Source organism: Pelophylax lessonae (assembly GCF_965119305.1).
Source record: "Pelophylax lessonae genome assembly, chromosome: 2".
Classification (NCBI taxonomy): Eukaryota; Metazoa; Chordata; class Amphibia; order Anura; family Ranidae; genus Pelophylax; species Pelophylax lessonae.
In genome coordinates this window covers 309,666,802-309,691,422 of record NC_138769.1, presented here as the reverse complement: position 1 = coordinate 309,691,422, position 24,621 = coordinate 309,666,802, and the positions used below count along the sequence as shown (strand labels likewise).

The 24,621-nt window shown below is 40.7% G+C and overlaps 1 protein-coding gene across 1 annotated transcript in view; it reads right to left on the bottom strand.

Annotated features, from left to right (window-relative positions):
• Window positions 1-301: 301 nt before the first annotated feature.
• SHISA4 (shisa family member 4) overlaps window positions 302-24,621 on the bottom strand; it is a 477,761-nt gene continuing 453,441 nt past the window's right edge. The window contains exons 3-6 of the mRNA XM_082244503.1: window positions 9,873-10,044; window positions 9,612-9,745; window positions 4,708-4,962; window positions 302-778 (exon numbers count right to left, since the gene is read on the bottom strand). Coding sequence (XP_082100629.1) covers window positions 738-778; window positions 4,708-4,962; window positions 9,612-9,745; window positions 9,873-10,044 — 602 coding nt within the window. The 3' untranslated portion in view covers window positions 302-737. The remainder of the gene's footprint in view (window positions 779-4,707; window positions 4,963-9,611; window positions 9,746-9,872; window positions 10,045-24,621) is intronic.

Genomic DNA, 24,621 nt, shown 5'->3' with positions numbered 1-24,621 from the left:
GCGTTCTGACAGCAGCCATATCAAGCAACTTTGAAATGTACATGTTTTTAATGTTAATGAAAGCCAGCAAGGTACCATCAAATAGCTTAATTAACCTCTAGATATCTGGCAAGCCCCAAAACATGTGGTGCTCTATAATGAAAATATTGACATCACCTTGGCAGTTGTCGTTTACTACCCCCATCCCTTCTTTCCCACTGGCTCATCAAGTGATAGGTTGCCTTACTGACCAATAGTGATGCGTGGGAGGTGGCACAAAGCACCAAATTTTTAAGTGAAATGAAGATTTTCATAATTAGGAGATTCTAAAGGTTACTGATGCATGTTGGGATATCTGAGTGCTTGGTGTAACATCTTGCTGGCAGTTCACATACACAAAGGTTAGTACAATTTCACTTTAAGTCTGACAAGAATTGAAGTCCGACAATGTATCCTTATTACATCCACAACAGACATTAGTAAAATGTGTTCCAGTAACATAAGTGAAGGAAACCATGCAGCTCAACCCGATAATGAGTATTTCTGCAGCCTGCCAAATGACAATGTGCGCAAAGAATCTTTCATTCCTGTGCCATGACCAAGTGAATCGGGTGCACAAAGAAAGTCTATGTCATGGTGGAGCAATGAAACGCTGAAAGTCACACAGTATGTAATACAGGATGTTCCTCCGACAAAGTCCACAATCAATAGAGAAAAACAAGTCAAGATAATGTAATGATATTCCTGAACTCTTGCAGTCACTGCCCGGGATACATTGTGTTCAGAGGTGGACCGGCAACTAAGAATGTAAAGAATAAAAAATTACTATTGCGAAGTCTACCTGAAAAAAATATGCTTTTCTCATGTTTATGTTCTTGCAGTAACATATTTCCCTGATCTGTATGTAGCCTGAACAGTCTATGCCCTGTGACACATCCATTTTCATTGTTAGTCTACTGAATGTACTCATCAGACTTGTATTGAGATTAGATAAAGTACATATTTCTTTATATGATACTACTTAGAAGTCACAGAATCAATGTGTAATATTGTTTCACAATGTACTTATGGAAATAAAAATTGAAAAGCATGAACCTATTTACCATACTCATGCTAATACTCACTCATGCCAAACAGTTACAACATACATGCCCTTGTTTTCTTATTCTGCCTTGTCTGTCCACCTGGGGACATTTGTGGGTAAATCTGGTAGCAGAACTAAATGGAGAATACCTGCAGAAGCTTTCAGTATCCCCTGCTTCTCTACCAGTCTGTCCACCTTGGGACATTTATGGGTAAATCTGGTAGCAGAACTAAATGGAGAATACCTGCAGAATCTTTCAGTATCCCCTGGTTCTCTAACAGTCTGTCCACCTTGGGACATTTAGGGGTAAATCTGGTAGCAGAACTAAATAGAAAATACCTGCAGAAGCTTTCAGTATCCCCTGGTTCTCTACTAGTCTGTTCACCTGGGGGCATTTGTGGGTAAATCTGGTAGCAGAACTAAATAGAGAATACAGTTGTGCTCATACATTACCATACCCTGGCAGAGTTTGATTTCTTGGCCATTTTTCAGGAAATATGAATGATAACACAAAAACTTTTATTTCACTCATGGTTAGTGTTTCGCTGAAGCCATTTATTATCAATCAATTGTGTTTACTCTTTTTAAACATAATGACAACAGCAACTACCCAAATGACCCTGATCAAAAGTTAACATACCCCAGTTCTTAATACCGTGTATTGCCCCCTTTAACGACAGCTTGAAGTATTTTGTGGTAATTGTGGATGAGGCTCTTTATCTTCTGAGATGGTAAAGCTGCCCATTCTTCCTGGTAAAAAGCCTCCAGTTCCTGTAAATTCTTGGGCTATCTTGCATGAATTGCACGTTTAAGATCTGCCCAGAGTGGCTCAATGATACTGAGATAGCCACTCCAGAGCAGTCACTTTATTCTACTGTAGCCAATGACCGGTCGACATGGCCTTGTGTTTAGAATCATTGTCATGTTGGAATGTCCAAGTACGTCCCATGCGCAGCTTCCGGGCTGATGAATGCAAATTCTCCTCCAGTATTTTTTGATAACATACTGCATTTATCTTGCCATCAATTCTGACCAAATTTCCTGTGTCTTTGTAGCTCACACATCCCTAAAATACAGTATCAGCAATCCGCCTCTATGTTTCACAGTAGGAATGGTGTACCTTTCATCATAGGCTTTGTTGACTCCTCTCCAAATGTAGCGTTTATGGTTGTGGCCAAAAAGCTCAATTTTGGTCTCATCAGTCCAAATGACTTTGTGCCAGAAGGTTTGAGGCTGTTTGGCATATTGTAAGTGGGATACTTTGTGGCATTTGTGTATTAATGGCTTTCTTCTGGCGACTCGACCATGCAGCCCATCCTTCTTCAGGTGCTTCCTTATTGTGCATCTTGAAACAGCCACACCACGTTTTCAGAGTCCTGTATTTCACCTGAAGTTATTTGTGGGTTTCTTCTTTGCATCCCGAACAATTTTCCTGGCAGTTGTGGCTAAAATTTTAGTTGGTCTGTCTGACCGTGGTTTGGTTTGAACAGAACTCCTCATTTACACTTCTTGATTAGAGTTTGAACACTGCTGATTGGCATTCTCAATTCCTTGGATATTTTTTTATATCCCTTTCCTGTATAAAACAATTCAACTACTTTTTCCCGCAGATCCTTTGACAATTCTTTTGCTTTCCGCATGACTCAGAATAAAGAAACGTCAGTGCAGCACTGGATGTAAGATGCAAAGGTCTGTCAGGAGTCAAAAAAAGTCATTGATCTTTTATAAACACATGTTAATTACAAGCAAACAGATCACAGGTGAGAATTACCTTTAATAGCCATTCAAACCCTTTGTGTCAACTTGTGTGCGTGTTATCAGGCCAAAATCACTAGGGTATGTTAACTTTTGATCAGGGTCATTTGAGTAGTTTCTGTTGTCATTGTGATTTAAAAAGAGTAAACACAGTTGAAAATAAATGGCTTCAGCCAAACACTAACCATGAGTGAAAGAAAAGTTTTTGTGTTATCATTCATGTTCTCGGAAAAATGGCCAAGAAATCATAAATTCTGCCATGGTATGTAAACTTATGAGCACAACTGTACCTGCAGAAGCTTTTAGTATCCCCTGCTTCTCTACTAGTCTGTCCACCTGGGGATATTTGTGGGAAAATCTGGTGGCAGAACTACATAGAGAATACCCGCAGAAGCTTTCAGTATCCCTTGCTTCTCTACCAGTCTATCCACCTGGGGACATTTGTGATAAACTAAATAGAGAATACCAGAAGCAGCTTTCAGTATGCCCTGCTTCTCTACTAGTCTGTCCACCTGGGAACATTTGTGGGTAAATCTGGTAGCAGAACTAAATAGAGAATACCTGCAAGCAGCTTTCCGTATCCCCTGCTTCTCTACTAAGCTTCAAGCCTATGCCTACTGGCCCATTACTATGATGATCTGCCTCAGTGGCCAGTCAGAATTTGAAGAGCGTGAGAGAGGGTGAGCTTTCTGCATGGAGAAGAGCTGAAAAATGACTTTGTCCCTCTGTCATGCTGGCTCTACCCTGTAAACTTTAGCACAGTAAGCAGTCTCAGCTCTCATTACAAGTAAAGTAGCAGTGTCAGCACTATTACACGCAAGTCCTCATCTCCTAAGCCGCGGGGGAATTCCTCCTCAGGGCTATTTTATTAATTTAGAAAGATATGCAGCACCTTCTTCTGAAGTCCTGAGAAGATATTCTAATGCCAGATTTAGGAGGGAAGAAATACACATAGACCAGTGACCATAGTTACACACATGTCAAAAGACAGTAGTTTTGACAATAACCATAAATATATTCCATTGATTTATATTAATTTATGGCCATTTTCACATCCTATACATATAGTGTAATCCTGCTTTCTACTACTACTGACTACAACTGACTACTTGGGACGAAGAGTCGGACAGGAAACACTTAAGGACCACACATCGGGGGACCAGAGATGTAAGAGATGAATTATGTAAGGGTTTCAATTGGAGCTATGGGTTACAGCAGGGGGTTGATGTATATATTAACCATTTTAAGCATGTTCAATTTTCCTGTCCGTTGATATTAGTAAATGTGTTTTCAATTCAGTTTTGCATATGCGTTTTGGCAATTCTTTATTTTTTACAGTTAATTTGTAAAAAACTGAGGATTATGATCTGCAGATACTGTCATAGCAGATTTATACGTGGCTTTCAAAGCCCTTGCTGGAGCCTTAGTGGATATTAGGGCCAGGTAAGGGGAGCAGTTGCGTGTGTCTGGAACGTTACCCTCAAAAAATGTTCCATAACGCTACTAGAAGTGCCAGAAAGGTTAAAAAACGAATGGTCTGTTTTCAGCACAGCAGGCCAAAGACTTTGCAAACATCTGCAGCCTAAAATATACTTACATGGGTTTTTCAACTTGAGATAAATATCTTAACAGGCATGGTGTTGTAACAGGGTCACTTTAATAAAGACTTCTGATCAGTTGGTGGGAGTGGTAGAAAACCCCTGTGTAAGCTATAGGTAGCTGGAGTTTTACTGTACACAGGGCTACGGAGGGACAGGTCTGGCCAGAAAGACATTCCCTCAGGTCACACTGCTGAACAGAGATGAGGATGTCTGCATTAAAGTAAATCTGTATCTTTTTCCCTGAATGGCCAAAGCACATCACCATTTATGATGTAACATATAGCTTACTGTTTGGATTGTACATTGGAGGTGCTGGAGGATATACAGGATACTGAGATGTTGGTCCACTTAGTGGGTACATAGGCACAGGTTCATATCCAGGCTGAGGTGGTGGAAACTTGGGATCCATTGGATAAGGCTGTGTGTGATATGGAGGCTGGGTTGGGTATGGAGGCTGTGTTGGGTAAGGAGCCTGGGTGGGGTATGGAGGTTGTGTAGGATAAAGAGGTTGCTGGGAAACTCCCGACATCTGGATTTCTTGAGCTGGCAAAAAAGAACACAATCCAGAAAATGTATTCACATTAAAAGTTCATCCTTTCAAAATATGGAAAAAAGAAAAAAAAAAACACATCCTGTAAATCAGGGATCCTCAAACTTTAGCCCTCCAGCTGTTGCGGAACTAAACATCCCATGAGGCATTGTAAAACTCTGACATTCACAGACATGACTAGGGCATGATGGGAATTGTAGTTCCTGAACAGCTGGAGGGCCATAGTTTTAAGACCTTTGCTGTAAATTATAACCTAACTTGATTTGAGTTACTGCAAGTAGAGTAAGTAACTTTTGTCCATTTAGAAAAATGCTTCACATTATATTGATTTTAGCTATATAACCAGCAAGCTATTCTCAGCTACGTTCAATAAAGACCGGTATTTGTTAATGGCCTGCTATCAATAAAAAAACATTTATTCTGATTAACCCTTTGGAGTTAAAACATGTAATGATACCTGTGCACTGTCATGTTGCAGCAAATATGGTTTAATGGTATGTCACTTTCGACTCGTTTTTTTCTAATACTATTATTGTTTCCTGTGAAATCTGAAAATTCTTCTTTAAATAGACAGTTAAATAGAAGAAAAAACCAACATGTAATGATAGTATTGAGCATATGAACTCAATTTAGTTTAATCATTGCTTTTGTTCACGTTTACATTGCCAACAACAAGAATTGGGACCAACTAGAACATGACCAATGTTCATTTCTTCTTTTCTTTTGAAGGCAATTTAAACCATGTGAAAAAATAGTGATGGTTATAACACCCTCTACAATGTGAATGTCCACCGATGCAGGCACCTCTAGATCTGCATTTTTTTATACTAGAGGTTTATCTAGTGTATACAGAGGGTATAGAACAGAATCAGTCCCCTTTAAAATAATCACATTTTTTTGCTTTGCAGCCTGAAATGAAGACAGACATAGTTTTACCCAGCTGTATTTACCCAGTGCCACTTCTAAAATCCAAGTAAAAGCTGACATGTCAGAAAAAAAAATAAAAAAAAATTCAAAAACAGAATCACTGAGTTGGAAATAGGGATCACCCCCTCCTGAAAATGATTTGTAAACTCACTCAGGTGTAGCTAATCACCTTCTCACTGGCACACACACCCATTTCACTTTCAACTGTTCTCAGCTATGATCATTTGATTAGCTCAGCATGAAAATAAATTTCCTAGAGCATTTCAGTCCCTGGTAGTGCAAATAAAGTAAACAATCAAATATGGGTGGCAAACCACTGTCAAAAGATCTCTGGGTATAAAGTTGTGGACAGGCACAACTCAATAAATAGATACATAAAAAAAAAATTAAAAAGCGTTATTATTGCCTAGAAGCACAGTGAAGTCTATTATTAAGAAGTGGAAGGTATTTGGTACAACACAGACCCTCCCTGGATCAGGACGTTGCTTAAACTGGATAAAAGAGCCAGGAGGAAACTGGTTTAGAGAGGCTACCAAGAGGCCTACAGGAACTCTGAAGCAGTTGCAGGAATTTATGACAAAGAGTGGTCACTGTGTGCATGTGACAATACCACAAATGTGGCTTGTATGGGAGGGTTGCAATAAAAAAGCCACTCCTCAAGAAAGGCCACATGCAGTCACGACCGGGCTTTGCTAAAAGCACCTTGAAGATTCTGAGGTCACACCGAAAAATTTGTTATGGTCAGATAAGACGAAAATTGAATTCAATATGTCTGGCGGAAATCCAATACATCTAACCATGAAAATAACACCATTCCTACAGTAAGGGTGGGTTCACATTGGTGCGATGAAGACATTGCATGTGAATTGCACCGCAATGCTGTGCAAATCACATGCGATGTCTGTGCAAAGTGAATTCAGCCATACAGATTGTATGGTTAATTTGCATCGCATTCGGACCAAATTTGTGCAGCACCCTTTTTTTGGTCCGCACCAGAATTGGATTGAATAGGTGTTTACACCTATGTGATTCGATTCCTATCTGAATTGACAGTTCACATTGTGATATGTGAATCGATCTTGGGTGTCATTAACTTTGTATTGACACTCCCAGTGGTTCGCATATGGCAGTGCAAGCAGTAGATTTGCAGGTTTTCCCACATTGCACCAATGTGAACCGAGCCTGAAGCATGAAGGTGGTAATCTTCTGTCATGGGGGTGTTTCTTTGCGGCAAGGACTGGAGCACTTGTCAGGATAGAAGGAAAAATGGATGGGGCAAAATACTGTCAAATTCTTGAGGAAAATCTGCTGCCCTTTTCCAGGAAGTTATCAATGGGAAGAAGGTTTACCTTCCAACATGACAGCAACCCAAAGCACACAGCAAAAATGTCCACAAAGTAGTTGAAGGAGAAAAAGATGAATATCCTTGCATTGCCTAGTCAGAGCCCAGACTTAAACCCCATTGAAAATCTGTGGAATGACTTGAAGACTGCAGTCCACAAACAGTCACATTTAAATTTAACTGAACTTAGGCAGTTCTGTAAAGAAGAGTGGGCAAACATTGCAAAGTCTAGATGTGCAAAGTTAGTAGAGACATATCCCAACAGACTAAAGATTGTAATTAAAGCAAAAGGTGGTTCAACAAAATGCTGACATAAGGGGGTGATCCTTTTTCCAACACAGTGCATCAGTTTTTGAATTTTTTATTTTTTTTCTAAAATATTGGTGTTACATCTTTTACTTTGATGTTATAAATTGTAAATACAGCTGGATAAAACAAAAACGGATGTGATTCTTATTTATGCCCACTGTATCTAAAGCCAAAACTTTCTTTTTAAGCTATAGCTAAGTGGCCATACCCATCTACTGCATTTATTTTCCTAACCTGTCCACCAACAGAGTATGTTTTACAGATAACCTCAAATATTCATAGATGGAGTAAATTGTGCATCTCCAACAAGAACGGGCAAATTTGGGAACTTCGATAAAACAGTCGGGCAGTGTGTAGAAGGTTGTAAACACAGCGGAACAGGCTTTTTGAGCAATCACATTTAAGCAAGTATAGTTAAAAAACACTTTGGGGGTTGATTCACTAAAGGCAAATAGACTGTGCACTTTGCAAACTACAGTTGCTCCAGAGGTTAGTAAATAAGGTAAAGCTTCACTTTGCAAAGAGTACCCAAACACGTGCAAGGAAAATAAAAAATAAAAAAAAATTGATTTTTTGCTTGCACATGATTGGATGATGGAAATCAGCAGAGCTTCTGCTCATTTACTAAGCTCTGGAGCAACTGCTCTTGCAGAGTGCAACTGCACATTGCAAAGTGCACAGTCTATTGGTCTTTAGTAAATCAACCCCTCTATGTTTATGTGTTCCTATTCACACAACATACTCCAATTTTTCTTAAGGCTCCGTTCACATGTAGGCGTTTTGGGGAAGTTTTTCTGCTCTAGGATCAGCTCTCGAAACGCCCAACAAGACAAATCCCATTCATTTCAATGGCCCCTGTTCACATCTGAGCGTTTTGATGCTGTATACAAAACGCCCAACGCTCAAAAAAGTACATGAGCTTCTTTTTGGGCAGATTACAGGCGTTTTCCATTGGTCTCTATTCAATCTAAAAACGCCTGCACAAAAATCGCGGTAAAAAAAATGCGCGAAAACGCTACGCTCGGGTGTGAATGTAGCCTAAATATATTTCTTACATTTAAAATTTTTTAAGGAGAAGATGTTATGGCTGACTGCAAAAATTTCTTAACTAGTTCAGTTTGATCTGTCCCAAAGCAAAGGTTGGAGACTGGGTGAATCCAGCTTTTATTACCATACAATTAAGTAACCCAGTATCTACATTTTTACCCCTTTGTTCGGACAAAGTTCAACTGATAAATTGATATCTGCCTGATAGGGGCAATTATGGCAAACACAACTCCATAGCCCCCTCAAACAAAGAGAAATAACCAGAATTTTCCCTTGCTGGAAGTTCCAGAAAAGAATATCTAAAAAAACGTAAGTGTGCACACTTATCACAAATCTGTTCCACTGTTCCTGCTTGATATTTCATTCATTTTATATTACAGCAGAACTATGTACAATCCCAAATTCAATAAGACCCTTGCAAATTTAAAGCTGAGCAAGAACATATAAAATGAACTATGTTTGAAAGATAGTATGTTTCCAATAAATATTATTAGAAGCTAGCCGATTTCCCCACAATCCACCTAGAACTGAAATGCACTTTAAGCCTCCGTTCACATTAGGTCGCTCAGACTTAGGGGGCGACCTGTGAAGTCGCGTGCAGCGCGACTTGCACGGACTTCACATAATGGAAGTCAATGCAAGTTGCCTCCAGGTCGCCCCGAAGTAGTACAGGACCCTTTTTCTAAGTCGGAGCGACTTGTGTCGCTCCTATTAGAACGGCTCCTGTACTACACAATGGGAGCGTGAGGACAGCGACTTATCAGGCTGAAAAGTCGCGGTCCAAGTCGTACCAGTGTGAATGCGGTCTTAGGGGGATTGGCTGGTTAATGATGACCATCAAAAAAAAAAAAAAAAAAATGTTGCTATTCACAGCTCCTATGTGAGTTGAGATGGCAAGTTCAAAAGTTGTTCAGAACATGACAGCTGGGCAGCCACATATATAAGTCGGCAGAATGAGGGCATAAAGACCAGGTAGAGAATTAAAAAATTCAGGTAGAATTTTTAATTTGGTCTTACCTCTGTATGGTGTGGAACGCTGGTGGCGACGTTGATATAGATAACAACAAGAGCACATAAAGCAGCAAATCAATGTAACAATCACCACAAAGAAGAGTAGCACGGCAAATCCAATGCCTGCAATGGTCTTCGGGCTATAACAGAGGTAAAAAGTTCAGATTACACAGAAGTGAATGCAACTGAACACCGCAAAAAAATAAGATATTAGAAAATAAATATTACAACATGTTCAGTTATTATATAAGCTTGTTTAAACAGTACCTTATAGAAAGACAGCCCTTCTGCATCCTCTCAGTGATTAGTTTACTAGGGTCAAAGCAGCAATATCTTTGGTAACAGTCTCCACAGCAAAAAGTACCATATTTACAATCTAGGCTAGGATGCCAACCACCACTATGATCCTGATACCATAGACAGTCTTCACCTGCTGACACTGAAAGAGAAAACACAAAATAAAAACAATAAAATATATCATACAAAATTACACCTAGGCTCAAAGATGTAAATATATTATTGATGTAAATACACTATAAAAAAAATAAATGGAAGAGATCTGAATACATTCCAAACACGAAAAAAAAACTGTACAGGGCAGTTATCTGGCACATTAGGTTGTTAAAGTGCTGTTTTTTCTGGGGGGGAACCTGCAAGATAAAGCCATAATATGCATCGCATACTAGCACATTATGTTAAACTTACTGTACTACAAAGCCCTCCAGTGCCGAGAAGTCAGCGCTGCAGGGGCTCCCATCTTCCCCCGTCTTGCTTCCGGGTTCGCGGACTTCGGCTCCGTGACTGCTCGGAGCCGCAATGACGTCATCCCTGCGCATGCGCATGCGCGCGGGAGCGGCCATTCACAATGCACAGCATGGGTGGCCGTTCCTTCAGAGCGCATGCCCAAGTGATGTCACTGGCTGAATAAAATGTAAATATCTCCTAAACGGTGCTCGTTTAGGAGATAATTACACTACCTATAAGTAAGCCTTATTATAGGCCTATCTATAGGTAAAAGCAAAAGATGGAAGTTTACTTCCACTTTAACATAAACTCTCAATAATTATGCCATGTAAGAACCCAAATAGTTACAAAATCAGGTTAGATGTCAAACTGGACTGAAGGCTATGAGCAGGATGAGAAATCTATCTGTACATTTCATCTGCCATTGTTTGCCATCATAACACAACTGCATCTAGTTTTTCCTATTTCCAATTCATACATGTTTAGCACACATACATTTATGGTGTACATATACACACACACTGTAGTATACTTACATATATGCTTACAAATATGACTGATCAATTGCTGCCACTCATTAAATATACATTACATTCATTTGTTTGAGCTAACCTTTTGCATTATTTATTCTATGCTCTTAGTGAGATATGAAGGCCTAGTATTAAGCACATTACTCTGTCAACACAGCCCTTGGATTGTATTCTATTTGTTAAAAGACTGAAGGCCTGGGGTGATCTCAACGATAGTATGATGCCATCGTTATAGCACAGGTGGGTGGTCATTAGGGACAGTGATCAATCATGGATCGAAGAGACAGTGATCCATCATGGATCGTCGCTCATCATACTCATTCACTATTCTGTGCATGTTGGGTAATCTCCTTATTACTGCCTAAGACACAATAATCAGGAGCATTGCGTTATCTCTTCACCTTTTATTTTGAAAAGATGAACATATTGAATGACCTGCTTTATCTCTAATAATGGTGTTCTTTTGTTTGTCTGAGTATAGATCTATGCTTATGTTCTAGGGACAAACACAGATCTATATTCATACAAAAAAAGTTGGCAAAAAAAATACTACAAAAACAGGTATAAATGAAAAAAAGACAAAGAAAAAGGGTAGACTCGATGGGCCACTTGGTCTTTTTTCTGCCATCACTTTTTCGGTGTTTTAGTCAGCTTGGATGTGTTCCATACACATGGAAATAATCTCCACCACTGTAGGACATGTTTAAGCAGTATATAACAGATAAACAGCTTCCCAGAAATTGTGTTCAGGGAGGAGCGCAGGCACAGAGGCTGACTGCCAGGAAGAAAGGATACAATTACTGCTCAGAAGTTCAGTTCCTCAGTCTGCAGCACCATCTAGCTGTAGAAACTAAGTAGGAGATCATGTGCCTGGTTAAAGTAAATCTTCTTTACAGTAGAGAAGGAGCTTCTGTGTGTTTTCTGAATCACCGCTTCCTCTGATTCTAGACATAACATATTTCTGCAGACTCAAGCAATAGCAAGAATACATCAACCCTATCATTATGTTTTTTGACCTGTTTGAAGAATGTGGAGGTGAGATTGTTTACTGACATGACAGCTAAGCAGTTATCTCCAGAGGTAACGATTAGAGATGGCTTGCCCCAAAACACAATAAAATAAAAACCAATTTGCAATCATTAAAAATAATATAGCATCACATGCAGTGATCAACCATAATATTTTGACCAGTGACAGGTAAAGTGAATAACATTGATTATTTTGTTACAATGGCAGCTGAAAGTGAGTGGGATATATTGGGGCTCTTTCACACGGACGTACCGTATGTCCGTAAATCACCCCATCCGTTTGCGGGTGATATACGGACATAATGCATGTCAATGGGATTGCGGATGTCAGCGGACGACCATCCACTGACATCCGATTTTCGTCCTTTCAGTTCTGTTCCGTTTTTTGGAACGGAACAGAACCCTATTTTTGTTCCGTTTAAAAAACGGAACAGATGAAAAATCGGATGTCAGCGGTGTCATCCGCAATGCCCATAGACATACATTATGTTCGTATATCATCCGCAAACGGATGGGATGATATGCGGACATACGGACCGGATGACATAAGTGTCATCCGTGTCCGTGAAAAAAAAAAAAGTGCCGGAGCAGATCGCAATACGGTCCGCTCCGTGTGAAAGAGCCCTAACACTTGCTGACATCCGCAATCCCATTGACATGCATTATGTCCGTATATCACCCCCAAATGGATGGGGTGATTTACGGACATACGGTACGTCCGTGTGAAAGAGCCCTTAATGTTGTTCCTTGGGGGGGGTCTTTGGACAGTGCCTGGGAAAATAGCTTCTGTGCAGCCTCCCTGGAACGCTGTGACAAGGCGCCATCTTGGCCATGATCCTCCATGAGGTTGCGGCCATGCTTGCGTCTCCTGGACATGTCAGTGGGACCAGCGGAGCCACGGAAGGGAAAGCCCGGGTCTGCAGAGAGTCTGCGGTATAGGATTGGAGCTGATCAGGTAGGTATATAATGTACCCTCAGGATAATAGTGCGGATTCCCAGCAGGGACAAATAGAGACAGGTCCGGCTACATCCACTGCTCAGCCATGCCCCAAGAAGGAGGGTTTTCAAAGATCATTTAAAAGTGAGACTTTGACCATTGCTTGGTCATGCAACACTGCACCCAAATTAATTTTATATCACTTCTTTTCCCATGAATGGTTTAATTCACAAACCTTAAGGTGTGCACTGGCTGCCTAACAGTGTTTTAACCTGCACTGTTCATAATTGGTACTGGGTAATAACCATTCACCATTTTCTAGACTATAGCGGTACAAAAGTGGTTAAAGGAACCAGTAAACATACGGTTGACTTGTTTAGAGGTACAGGCTCCAAGGCTGTAATGCCTATGCTTGCTTTTTGCTACCTAGCGAGTCACTGACCTGAAACAAGTATGTGTTTATTAAGTGTTGTTACACTTGCAATGTACAGTACATACTTGTTCCAGGTCAGTGATTTACAAGGTAGTGAATCAAATATAAGGAGGACAACCTTGGAGCCTGTACCTTGAAAATACACCAGCAGTGGCAGCTTTCATAAGGGCATGTATTCTTCATAATATATATATATATGGTATTTATTGTTTTTCATTGAGATAACAGTAGTCTTCCTGACAACATCCTAATTTTCTTATCTCCCCAGATGGCATGGCAGGCACCATTTTTGTACAGGTATTATCCAAATTCAGGATTTTTTTTCCTGGACCAGAAATGGCAAAACCAAGTAAATACCAATACCTCCGAATTAGGCTTTATGTTTCCAGCTGTTTGTACACTTGTCTCACATAGCTCTGCCCCCTGTTGCTGCCCCTCATTATGTGACCAACCAGCGTACACATTTATTTTAATGATATTCACCACAGCACAAGCCTGTGCTGCCTCACCCAGAGATCTGAAAGTGCAAAAATCTTTAAAGTGCATCAAACTGATTTTTTTTTTTTACAGACCTGTATTGAAATGTCACTTGGGGTATGCAAGACTGCTCCACTGAAAAAAATACTGCATGAATTAGGGCTGCGCTGGAAATAGCTGCCAACGCAGCCCCAACCAAAACTGATGTGAATAGGCCCTACATGCACGGTACAGTTTGTCAAAATTTAAGTTACATAGTAACATAGTTAGTCAGGTTTGGCAAAAGACACAAGTTCAACAAATAAAAAAAACATACAAACCCACATACACAATCCTTTATCCACATTTGATCAAGAGGAAGGCGAAAGACACCAGTAAAGCATGATCCAATTTGCTACAGCGGAGGAAAAAAATTCCTTCCCGATCCCCCGAGAGGCAATCGGATATTCCCTGGATCAAATTTACCTAAGAATCCAGGCCTATTTTAAAGCGGTTGTAAACCTAAAAAAAAAAACAACCCTGCAAGACAAAGGCATAATGAGCTAGAATGCATCGCATACTAGCTCATTATGAATTACTTACCTTAGAACGAAGCCCTGACACGGACCCCCGGACACCGCTGTGGGAGCTGACATGATCCCTCGGCGTCTCTTCCGGGCTCCAGGGCTGTGATTGGCCGGAGCCGCGATGACGTCACTCCCACGCATGTGCGCGGGAGTCATTTTCCGGCAAGTTCCCGGCATAGGGAACCATTGCTTTTGAATGGAGGCAGAAAAAATGCTGCCAAAAGCAACGTGGCCAAACGTGCAATAACGCCAATGGAAAAAGCTACTGAAAGCACGTTTGACAGCTGCTTTTTCACGGCGTTAGAACTGGCTTTGCAGCACGTTTTTTCTAACGTCCCGTGTACATGGAGCCTTAGGGGGGATGTGATCAACATGTATAAATACATAAGGGGTCCATATAGTGAACTTGGTTTTGAGTTATTCACTTTAAGGTCATCATAAAGGACAAGGCAGCATTCTTTAGGTCTAGAGGAAAACAGATTTTGTCTCCAAATAAGGAAAGGTTTCTTCACTGTAAGAGCTGTGAAAATGTGGAATAGACTCCCTCCAGAGGTGGTTCTGGGTAGCTCACTAGATTGCTTTCCTAGGTGTACATAATATAAGTGGGTACTAATATTTATAGGTAAAGTTGATCCAAGGCATATCAGATTGCCTCTCAGGGGATCAGGAAGGAATTTTTTCCCCTGCTGTAGTAAATTGGATCATGCTTTGCTGGGGTTTTTCGCCTTCCTCTGGATCAACTGCGGGTGCAGGATTGTGTATATGGGATTGTATGGTTGGGTTTTCTTTACTGTTTTTTGTTTTTTATTCCTTGAGCCAGATGGACTTTTGTCTTTTTTCAACCTAATTATGTAATATTATCATTATCATTATTATAATTAGGGTATTATTATTTTTATCAGACTGTGCATGGGCCAAAATGGCTCCAGACAGTTATCTTCCATCTTCCTGAAGAAAAGAGTGAAGGTTTGGCACCATAATTTACAGATTCCCCAATAACATGGAAAATCTCAGGGAGCAGTAACATGCCCTTCCAATTTCAAATTATTATTTTTTTTAATACTAATACATTAAGAAATCTTCAAATGATATAAAGATTTCAGAGGCGCTGAGAGTATGTTTTTTCTTACTGCTTGGGTATTATATCTCTACTAGCGCTCACTTCATACTCATCTTATGACTACTAGCGTAAACACTTACAGGAGAGGCTTTAAGTGTTCTTACCTGTTGTCAAGGTTCTGCAGGCTATTTGTATTATTCAGATGTAATGCTAAGCATTTATTTTATCAGGTATTCAGAAAAACATGCCTCAATTATAGGGGAAAAAAGATGCCTGACTAATCACTTTTTTCCTGAATGTCATACAGGGTCTAGCAGAGAGTAGTATGACTGCAAAACCTGCATAAAGACAAAGATTACCCTAAATGTATCTTAATAATGGACATAAAATGTAACAGTGAAAATTTTTTTATGAGAAGGTTTGATTTAAAATCATGTTGGTTAAAATAAAAATAATAAAGGTAGCATTCAAGGTCTTAATAGCAGTGCACAGGGGGAGGGGGGGGGGGGGGGAGGATGATTTACTGTGCACTTTGCAAGTGTAGTTGCGCTCATTTTCTTTAGTAAATGACGAAGCTTCACTTAGTAAACAATATCTAATCAGGGACAATGAAAATAAAGTATTCTTTCTTGCACATGATTAGATGATGGAAATCAGCAGTGCTTTACCACATTTATTAAAGTGATACTAAAGTTTTTTTTTTTTTAATTAATTTTGATTAAAAATAACAAACATGTTATACTTACCTGCTCTGTGCAGTTGGTTTTGCACAGCGCAGCCCGTCCCCTCCTCTTCTCTGGCCGCTCTTCGGGGATCCTGGCCCCTCCCTCCCATTGAGTGCCCCCATAGCAAGCAGCTTGCTATGGGGGCACCCGAGCTAGGCCGCAGCTCCCTGTGTCTATTCAGACACGGAGCCGCTGCCTGGCCCTGCCCCTTTTCTCATTGGCTCACTGACTTTGATTGACAGCAGCGGGAGCTGATAGCACAGCACTGCTGTCTCAGCCAATGAGGAGGGGAGTAGGGATCGACTGATATAATTTTTTCAGGGTCGATACTGATTTTCTGGCCACCCTTTAGGCCGATAGACGATATTAGGTGCCAATATTCTGCACATTTAAAGTTTTTATTTCTACACTGTCCTTTTAAAATATCTTTTTTTGACCACTTTTATAGCTGTCACAAGGAATGTAAACATCCCCTGTGACAGTGACAGGTACTCTTTATGGAGGGATCTGGGGTCTAAGAGACCCCAAACCCCTCCTCTGAACTTAAAAGCATTCAAAACGCCAAGTTTGGCTGTTTTGAATGCTGTCATTTTTTTTTTTTTTAATCTGTCACCTTTAAGGCTCCAGTACCCAGAAGTGATATCATGACATCCCTTCCGGGTATTTACATTGGAGACCCAACCAGAGCCGAATGCGTCTTTAGTTGGGTCTTCAGCCAGCTGGCGGACGTGCTGGCTGGTCGCTCGGGTCTCCCGGTGGAACGGGAGACCCGGGCAAACTGGGGAAGATGGCGGGAAGAGGGAGGGGGGCATCTCCTCCCGCTCCTTGCAGTGACAATCAAGCAGCCGCTCAGCTGCATCAGTTGTCATTACAAGAAAGCCAACCGTTGGCCCTAAACAATGGTACCGGGGTGATGCCTCTAGCTGCAACCACTGGAAGCAATATCAGTCATATCAGCAAAATTGTGGCCGATACTTCAAAAAAAGTGAATATTGGCCTCCAATAATCAGTCCTACCAATAATCGGTCGATCCCTAGAGGGGAGTCCCAGACAGCCTAGTCTCTCATGCAACATTGCTAGTTTTAGATGGGGCTCAGGTAAGTATTAGAGGGGTTGCTGCACACAGAAGGTTTTTTTTATCTTAATGCATAGAATGCACTGAGATAAAAAACCATCTGCCTTTACAACCACTTTAAGTTCTAGGGAAAACAAATGCAACTGTACTTGCAAAGTGCACAGTCTATTTGCCTTTAGTAAATCCACCCATAGTGTTCTCAGGCTGCATAATATTATGGTGCTAAATAAAATGAATCTAAGGGTGTAATAGTGGTACATAAAGTGCATCATGGTAAAATATGTGGAATAATGGCGTGGTTTGATAGTGACAAGCCTTCAGGGGACTAAAATATGTCAACTGTTACAATATGCATGCACCAGATTGGCAATAATTACAATATGCCGACAGAAAATAGCTAATTATGACAAAATGCAGGCAACAAATGCACAATCGTGACAAAATGTAGACAACAAACAAGCAATCATTAGCCTATAGGGGCAAGAATACTGACAGTAGTGACAACACGAGGACAACAAACTGGCAATCGTGACAATATGGAGGGGCAACTAACTGTCAAACATAAAAATATGTGAAAAACAAAACAGCAATTGTCACAATATCTGGACAACTATTAGGCAAGTAAATCCCCCAAATAAATACCTTTCCATTGCCCATCCCAACAAATATTTTCCCCTCCCCAGTGAAATCCTCCTCTCCCACTAACAAAAAATAAATAAAAATAAAAACCCCTCTCCCCTTACTAATCTCCCCCCCAAGAATCCCTCTCTCAGTAAAAAAATAAAAATTCCCCTTCCTTACCCAAATCCCCACCAGCATGAAATCCTCTCTCCCCCAGCAAAACCCCCAGCCAACGTATGCTGGGGCTATAAACATATCAATCCACCCGACTTGCAGCCTGAAGCACAGAAAAGTCTGAGTCTCAAATGTTGTAACCTGTCACTGAGTGAACTTGCAAAGATGAAAAAAAAAAAAAAAAAAAACAATAATTCAGTGTAGCAACATTCAGAGAAGTGGTGAAAAATGATCATAAAGGCTGAACCCTTAAAATACTTATCTTGTGGTACCTGAATCCCTTTAATCTTAGGCCTAAGATGTATAAAGGATCGTTACTTATCTCCAAATTGTGATTTAGCCCCTGTTCACACCAGTCAAATTTGTCATGTGACATGTGGCTTTCAAACGCAAAACACCTCACTGAATTTACAAAAAAACGAAACAGTAAAGTTAGCCCATTTTTTTGTATATTGTGAAAGATGATGTCATGCCGAGTAAAAAAACACCTAACATGTTACGGTTTAAAATTGCGCACACTCGTGGAATGGCGACAGACTACGCTACTTTAACATCTCCATAGGCGACACTTTCAAATTTTTTAACGGTTACCAGTTTAGAGTTACAGAGGAGGTCTTTTGCTAGAATTATTGCTCTCGCTCCAATGATCGCGGCGATACCTCACGTGGGATTTGAACACCATTTACATTTGTGGGCGCCACTTACGTATGCGTTTTCTTTTATGTGTGAGCACGCCGGGAGGGAGGCACTTTAAAATAAAATTTCCGATTTTATTTTTTTCCACTGTCCCTTTAAAAAAAATAAAACTGATCACTTTTATTGCTGTCACAAAGAATGTAAACATCCCTTCTGACAGTAATAGGCAGTGACAGGTCCTCTATTGGAGGATCTGGGGTCTAAAAGACCCCAAACTCCTCCTTTACACTTAAAGGTATTAAAAACAATGAATGTCGTTTTTGAATACTGTAATTTTTTTATTTTAAATCGGCGCCATTGGTAGCTGAATAAACCAGAAGTGACGTTGCTTCTGGGTTACTACATTGAAGACCTGTTTGAAGCGGGATCCGGCTTCGCTTGAGCTTGAGACTCCAGCCGGCGGTCGCTCAAGTTTTCTAGTGGGACGGGAGACCCGGGCGGAGCGCCGGGATGTCCCCTCCCGCTCCTTGTGATAACAGCCAAGCGGCTGCTGAGCCGCATTGCTTATCACTAGAAAGCTGACCGCCGGCTCTAAAAAAAAACAGTATGGGGTGATGCCTCTAGCTGTAGGCATTACCCAAATACAACCAGTACGCCGGTTTGCAGGAAGTGGTTAAAAAAAAAAAAAAAAAAACAGCTTGCATTTTTTGAATGATTGCAAAGCATTCTCTAATTGGAAGAGGTGGAGAGGTGGGATAGTGACTTCATGCGCTTTGCCTCGTCCAATCATAGAACGCTTTGCATACCCTATGTTTCTACATTCCCCATGTTTCTGAAGACATACATTGTATACATTAACCTCTTCCTGGACGTGCTATAGACGAAAGACGGCTACAGCGTGGACCTTAATTGCCAGGAGAGCATCCATGTACATCCTCCTGTGCATGAGCTGCCTGCCCGCTCCCTGAGGAGCGCGCGCAGCTCGCTCTGTGATCAGCGAGTCCATGGGACTGGCCCCTTACCACGTGATCAGCTGTCAGCCAATGACAGCTGATCATGTGATGTAAACAGCAGCCGGCGAGTCAGTCAGTGTGAAAAAAAAAAGCCGATCCCCGGCTGCTGTCAGAGGGACATCGGTCCCGAAGAGGAGAGGTACATCTGTGCCCACCAGTGCCCACCAGCACCACCTACCAGTGCAGCTCAGTGCCACCTACCAGTGCCCACCAGTGCCACCTATCAATGCCCACCGGTGCCACCTATCAGTGCCCCATCATCAGTGCTGCCTATCAGTGTCACCTACTAGTGCCTATCATTGCCCATCAGTGCCACCCATCAGTGCCCATCAGTGCCACCTATTGTAGTCCATCAGTGCCCATGAAAGCCACCTATCTGTGCCCTTCAGTGCCCATCGGTGCCACCCATCAGTGGACACCAGTGCCGCCTTATCAGTGCCCATCAGTGCAGCCTATCAGTGACATCAGTGCAGCCTGTCAGCGGCCATCAGGGCCACCTATCATTGCCTATCAGGGCCCCTCAGTGACGCCTCATCAGCACACATCAATGAAGGAGAAAAATTACCTGTTTGCAACATTTTATGACAAACTATAAAACATTTTTTGGGGTTTTTTTTCCAAAATTTTCGGTCTTTTTTTGTTTCTTCAGCAAAAAATAAAGACCCCAGTAGTGATTAAATACCACCAAAAGAAAGCTCTATTTGTTTGAAAAAAAAAATGATAAAATTTTAATTTGGGTACAGTGGTGCATGAACGCGCAATTGTTATTCAAAGTGCGACAGCGCTGAAAGTTGAGAATTGGCCTGGGCAGGAAGGGTGTTTAAGTGCCCAGTAGGCAAGTGGTTAAGATACAACACTACATAAACTACGTAACTAATGACACTTAAACAAAACTCAGCTTCTAGTAAATGTGTTGCATGGGCAAGATAGCTGGTGCACAACGGCCGATCTATCCATCTGAATGAGGCCTTACAGTATTTTCTATATAAAATTTAAATCACTAAAATGACTGCATTGACTACTTAAAATACTTCAGACCACTTGCTGATTTTAACTGTGAAGTTATATGTGAAGGTGTTCACGGACAAGGAAAAGAGCTATTTAGGGCGAACAAGGAATAATAATTTATGAAATGAAAAAATGAGTAATGAGAAATATGGGCGTGCAGTGGTTAAACAGTTATTAAAAAAAAAAAAAAAAATCCCCACCTTTACAATTTTTATATATGCAAACATTTTCATGTGAAAATGATCATGTGTTAACACATTTAAAATTACCTCCTAAAGCCTCGTACACACGATCAGATTATCAGGCAAATATTCGTCCATTTTTTGTTGCATGCTGGCCTCATATGGAAAGTGAAGAGGTTCCTTTCATATGAAAATTCTCGTACAACAGAATTCATGAAGTGATGTCATGTGTTAAATTGTTTTGTATTTATTCTTTAATTTCCAAGCATGCGTAGTCTTGCTATTACGATTTTTTTTGTACGAAAACTATACTAATTAAACGAAAATCGGACATTGTGTTCACGTACGCTAAAAATTTTATAGCCTGTACATTCAGTTTTTGTTGTACGAAAATTCGTAATTGGCTGTCGAAAGCACTAAACTAACGATCCGATAATCGGCAGATCGTTCGTCAAATTAAATTTTACTTCTGATTTTCTTATCGTGTGAACGGGCCTTCAGCCCCAAGATAGTTCAAATGTTCATGAACAGTCCTGTATTAAATGGCAGTCTGTTTTGTACCGGCATATTCTGAGCCATAGTCTTTCTAGCAGTCCTCCCTGCTTAATTAAATATTTGCTGGGCAGGAAACACAAAGGTTTCTGTATGTATAAGCACAGTCAAAACTAAATTGTTTACATAGTTCCAAATGGCAGTGATGTTTAAACCTCCAAATATGACCTACAGCATTTTCGTGCATTACGCACTCCACAGCACTTTAAGGGTCCATGCACGCTAGGTGGCTGGAAAAAGAAAACTCTGGTAGAAAAAGCAGCATAAAAATAATCACAGTGGCTCATATTGCACAAGGGCTTATGTGAGTTTTTAGTCATTTGCTTTTACAAGCACTTTTTCCAAAACATTCACCTCTGCTCATTTTTAACTGCAATCAATCTACACTTGAACACGCTGAACGCTCCTAAATGCCGCGTTTATAGATGTCAAGCATTTTCTCTGCCAAAAACCTACTTTCAAAAAGTACTTGTGATGTTTTTTTTTTTTAAGCTAAAAACGCATCTCTGCAAATATGCTTGTAAACACCCAAATGTGCATGGACAATTAGGCTAAAAGAGTTGCTTATACAGGTTGAAGAAAAAGCCATTTTTTATGCCCAGTGTGCATGAGGCCTAAACAGGTAGAACAAACAGCAGTTCTTACAGGAACAAAACCGTAAAACAAATTGAAAAAAAAAAAAACAGAAAATGGCATTTGGCATCTTTTGAATATACAGGTTCCCTGACTAACAAACCTGGAGCAACTTACTGCTGCCCAGGTTCCTAACCATCTTTGAAGCAGAAGTAAACCCATCCATTTACCAGTTTCAAAAAACATGCTCGAAATGTAACACTCCTATTGGTTGTGCTCTCAACCAAACTGTCAAACCATCCAATGGCTGGCGTCATAACTGATCACATGTGCAGCATCATGGAAGTTGTAGATTTAACAGAGGCCAAGATGGCAGCTTCCTTGGCTAAAAAACGATAGGAGGGTTTACCTTCACTTTAAAGTCCTTATTACACAAGCTGTGTCTCATCAAACATGAGCTCTCTTTCATAACAATAATAATGTGATGGAGCAAAATCTAAGCAGTTTGGGAATTTAAAAGAGCTTATAATATGCAAACCTCCTTCAGCAGGACTGGTTATCTAATCAGCCAGCCCAACAACCTTCAGCTCCCTAACTAATGCCCCGTACACACGTGTCGATAGTTGGCCGTGAATTTTCGGCCAACGTCCAATCGGCCGTTTTTCGGCTTGTTAGTATGATGCTTCCGACAACCGACTCCGACTTTTCGGCCGAAAAAAATCTGGTGTGCAGGCTATAAAATTTCTGTTGGCCGTCACCACAACGGCCGATTTTCCGTCAGTCAGTACAGATTTCGACAGACAAAAATCTGATGAGCAAGACTGGGCATACTCAGAGATGAAAAAACACACGGAAAGTAAACCATCACATGACATCACTTCTGAAGTAGATTTTTGTTGGCCGAGAAAAATTAGTGTGCAGTCTAGAGCACATTTCAACCAACACAACAACACTGGACAAAAGTCGGCCGATCGGTCGGCTGATAATCGTTGCGGGTGTACGAGGCATAAGGCTGGCCATACATGGGTAGAATTTCAAAAGAATTTTCTTTCAAAAATCAGAAATTTTGTGTGTTTTGTGATTCGATGGTGCCACCATTAATTTCGAAATTCGACCAACCAAGCCTTCAATTTCACCTCATTTTGGAACAGAAAAGAATTTTCGTGGCTGGGAATCTTCCTTTCTTACTGGGAATTTTCATTTCTTGCACTCATGCGCATTTCTTTTTCGATTATATTTCTCGCACGATTCTCCCATCATTGATTAGAAAATTGTTAAAAAAATTTCCAACATGCCCAATCACTCAAATTCGATGACCACACGAAAATTGGCTGTTGCTGCAGCCCACTAATGTTGCGAAATTTTAATGAAAATTCTTAGATCCAGGAGTTTTTATTAGCCTGCTGTCACAATACATACACAAATTGTATTTTGTGAGCTAACATTTATTACATGGAAAAGGATTCTCAGAGCACTGAGTCAGCTAAAGGAAGAAGAAGGCACAAGTACTCCCTTTGAGCCATCCTGTCTCCCCCAAAACTTTTGGAGCAAACCGCACAGTAAGGGATGAGCCACTGCTCTGACTTATGTGTGTGGTTGTGTAAATTTCAGCTTTATCTTTTGAGCTCTGTAACCAAGGGATGGTTCACACCATAGTACATTGCATTACTTGCACATTTGTCTAATTGGTGATAATTATGTGCCGCTTCCTAAGAGATATAAAATCCTATGTGAAACTCAATATGTGACACAAAACCCTGTAGATATATATAACATTTGCTAAAACAAACATAAATCAAAACTACAAGATGAACAATCCAAATCCAAACTAATAATCGCAAAATGATTAATAATATAGTGCAAGTCCGTGAAATAGTTGCTTTAGTACCAATTCAAAGTATCATGTCCCAGAAATGTGAGTTTCTGTGTCCAAATCATATCTTCCTCCACTATGTGCTCAAAGAATGTCACAAATCTACACCAACATGCAAGTGGGTACCGCTACCTTCACTCCAATACGCTCACCTTATGGTGTGCACCTAAAAAATATGTTATTAGGTCTGATGAGCTTTTTTCCCCCTTTTGGGATATGGTGACCTCTCTCTTCATGGTGTCCTTAGGGATGGTACCTTCCTTAATGGTACACTTGTTGAGTGTCTCTTTAAGAAACCGTTAATCTCTGTCTCCTTGGCTGCCAGTGAATTAAAAAAAAAAAAAAAACACGAGGTGGCCACTCATAGTGTAGTAAATAGCATAATGAATATTTATTAAAGGTGATTGCACCTACTACAACTTTGAAGTGTTTGTGCCTTTAAACCTTTATGTACACCCACGATCCAGCACTCTTGCAGCATCAGAGTCATCTGACTCCTCCCACGCGTTACGTCACTGACCTTGTGACTTCAATAGGGCCCTGATGAGCTTCAGTGACACAAAAGATTCTAGGAGCAGAGGGCAGCAATATTCCAGGCTGCAGACATAGGCACCATCAGGAGACTCTCTGCAAGCAGCCCAGGAGTTGATAGTAAAATGTGAACTCGGGCTCCATTTACAGCAGATAGGATCAGATATGTTGCAACTGTGTGGTGGTAAGGCAACTCAAAGCGGAGTTCCACCCTAATTTGCATCTAAATATGATATCCTGCTCATCACTCCGCCATTCCCTTTTGGATAGTGTCTTTT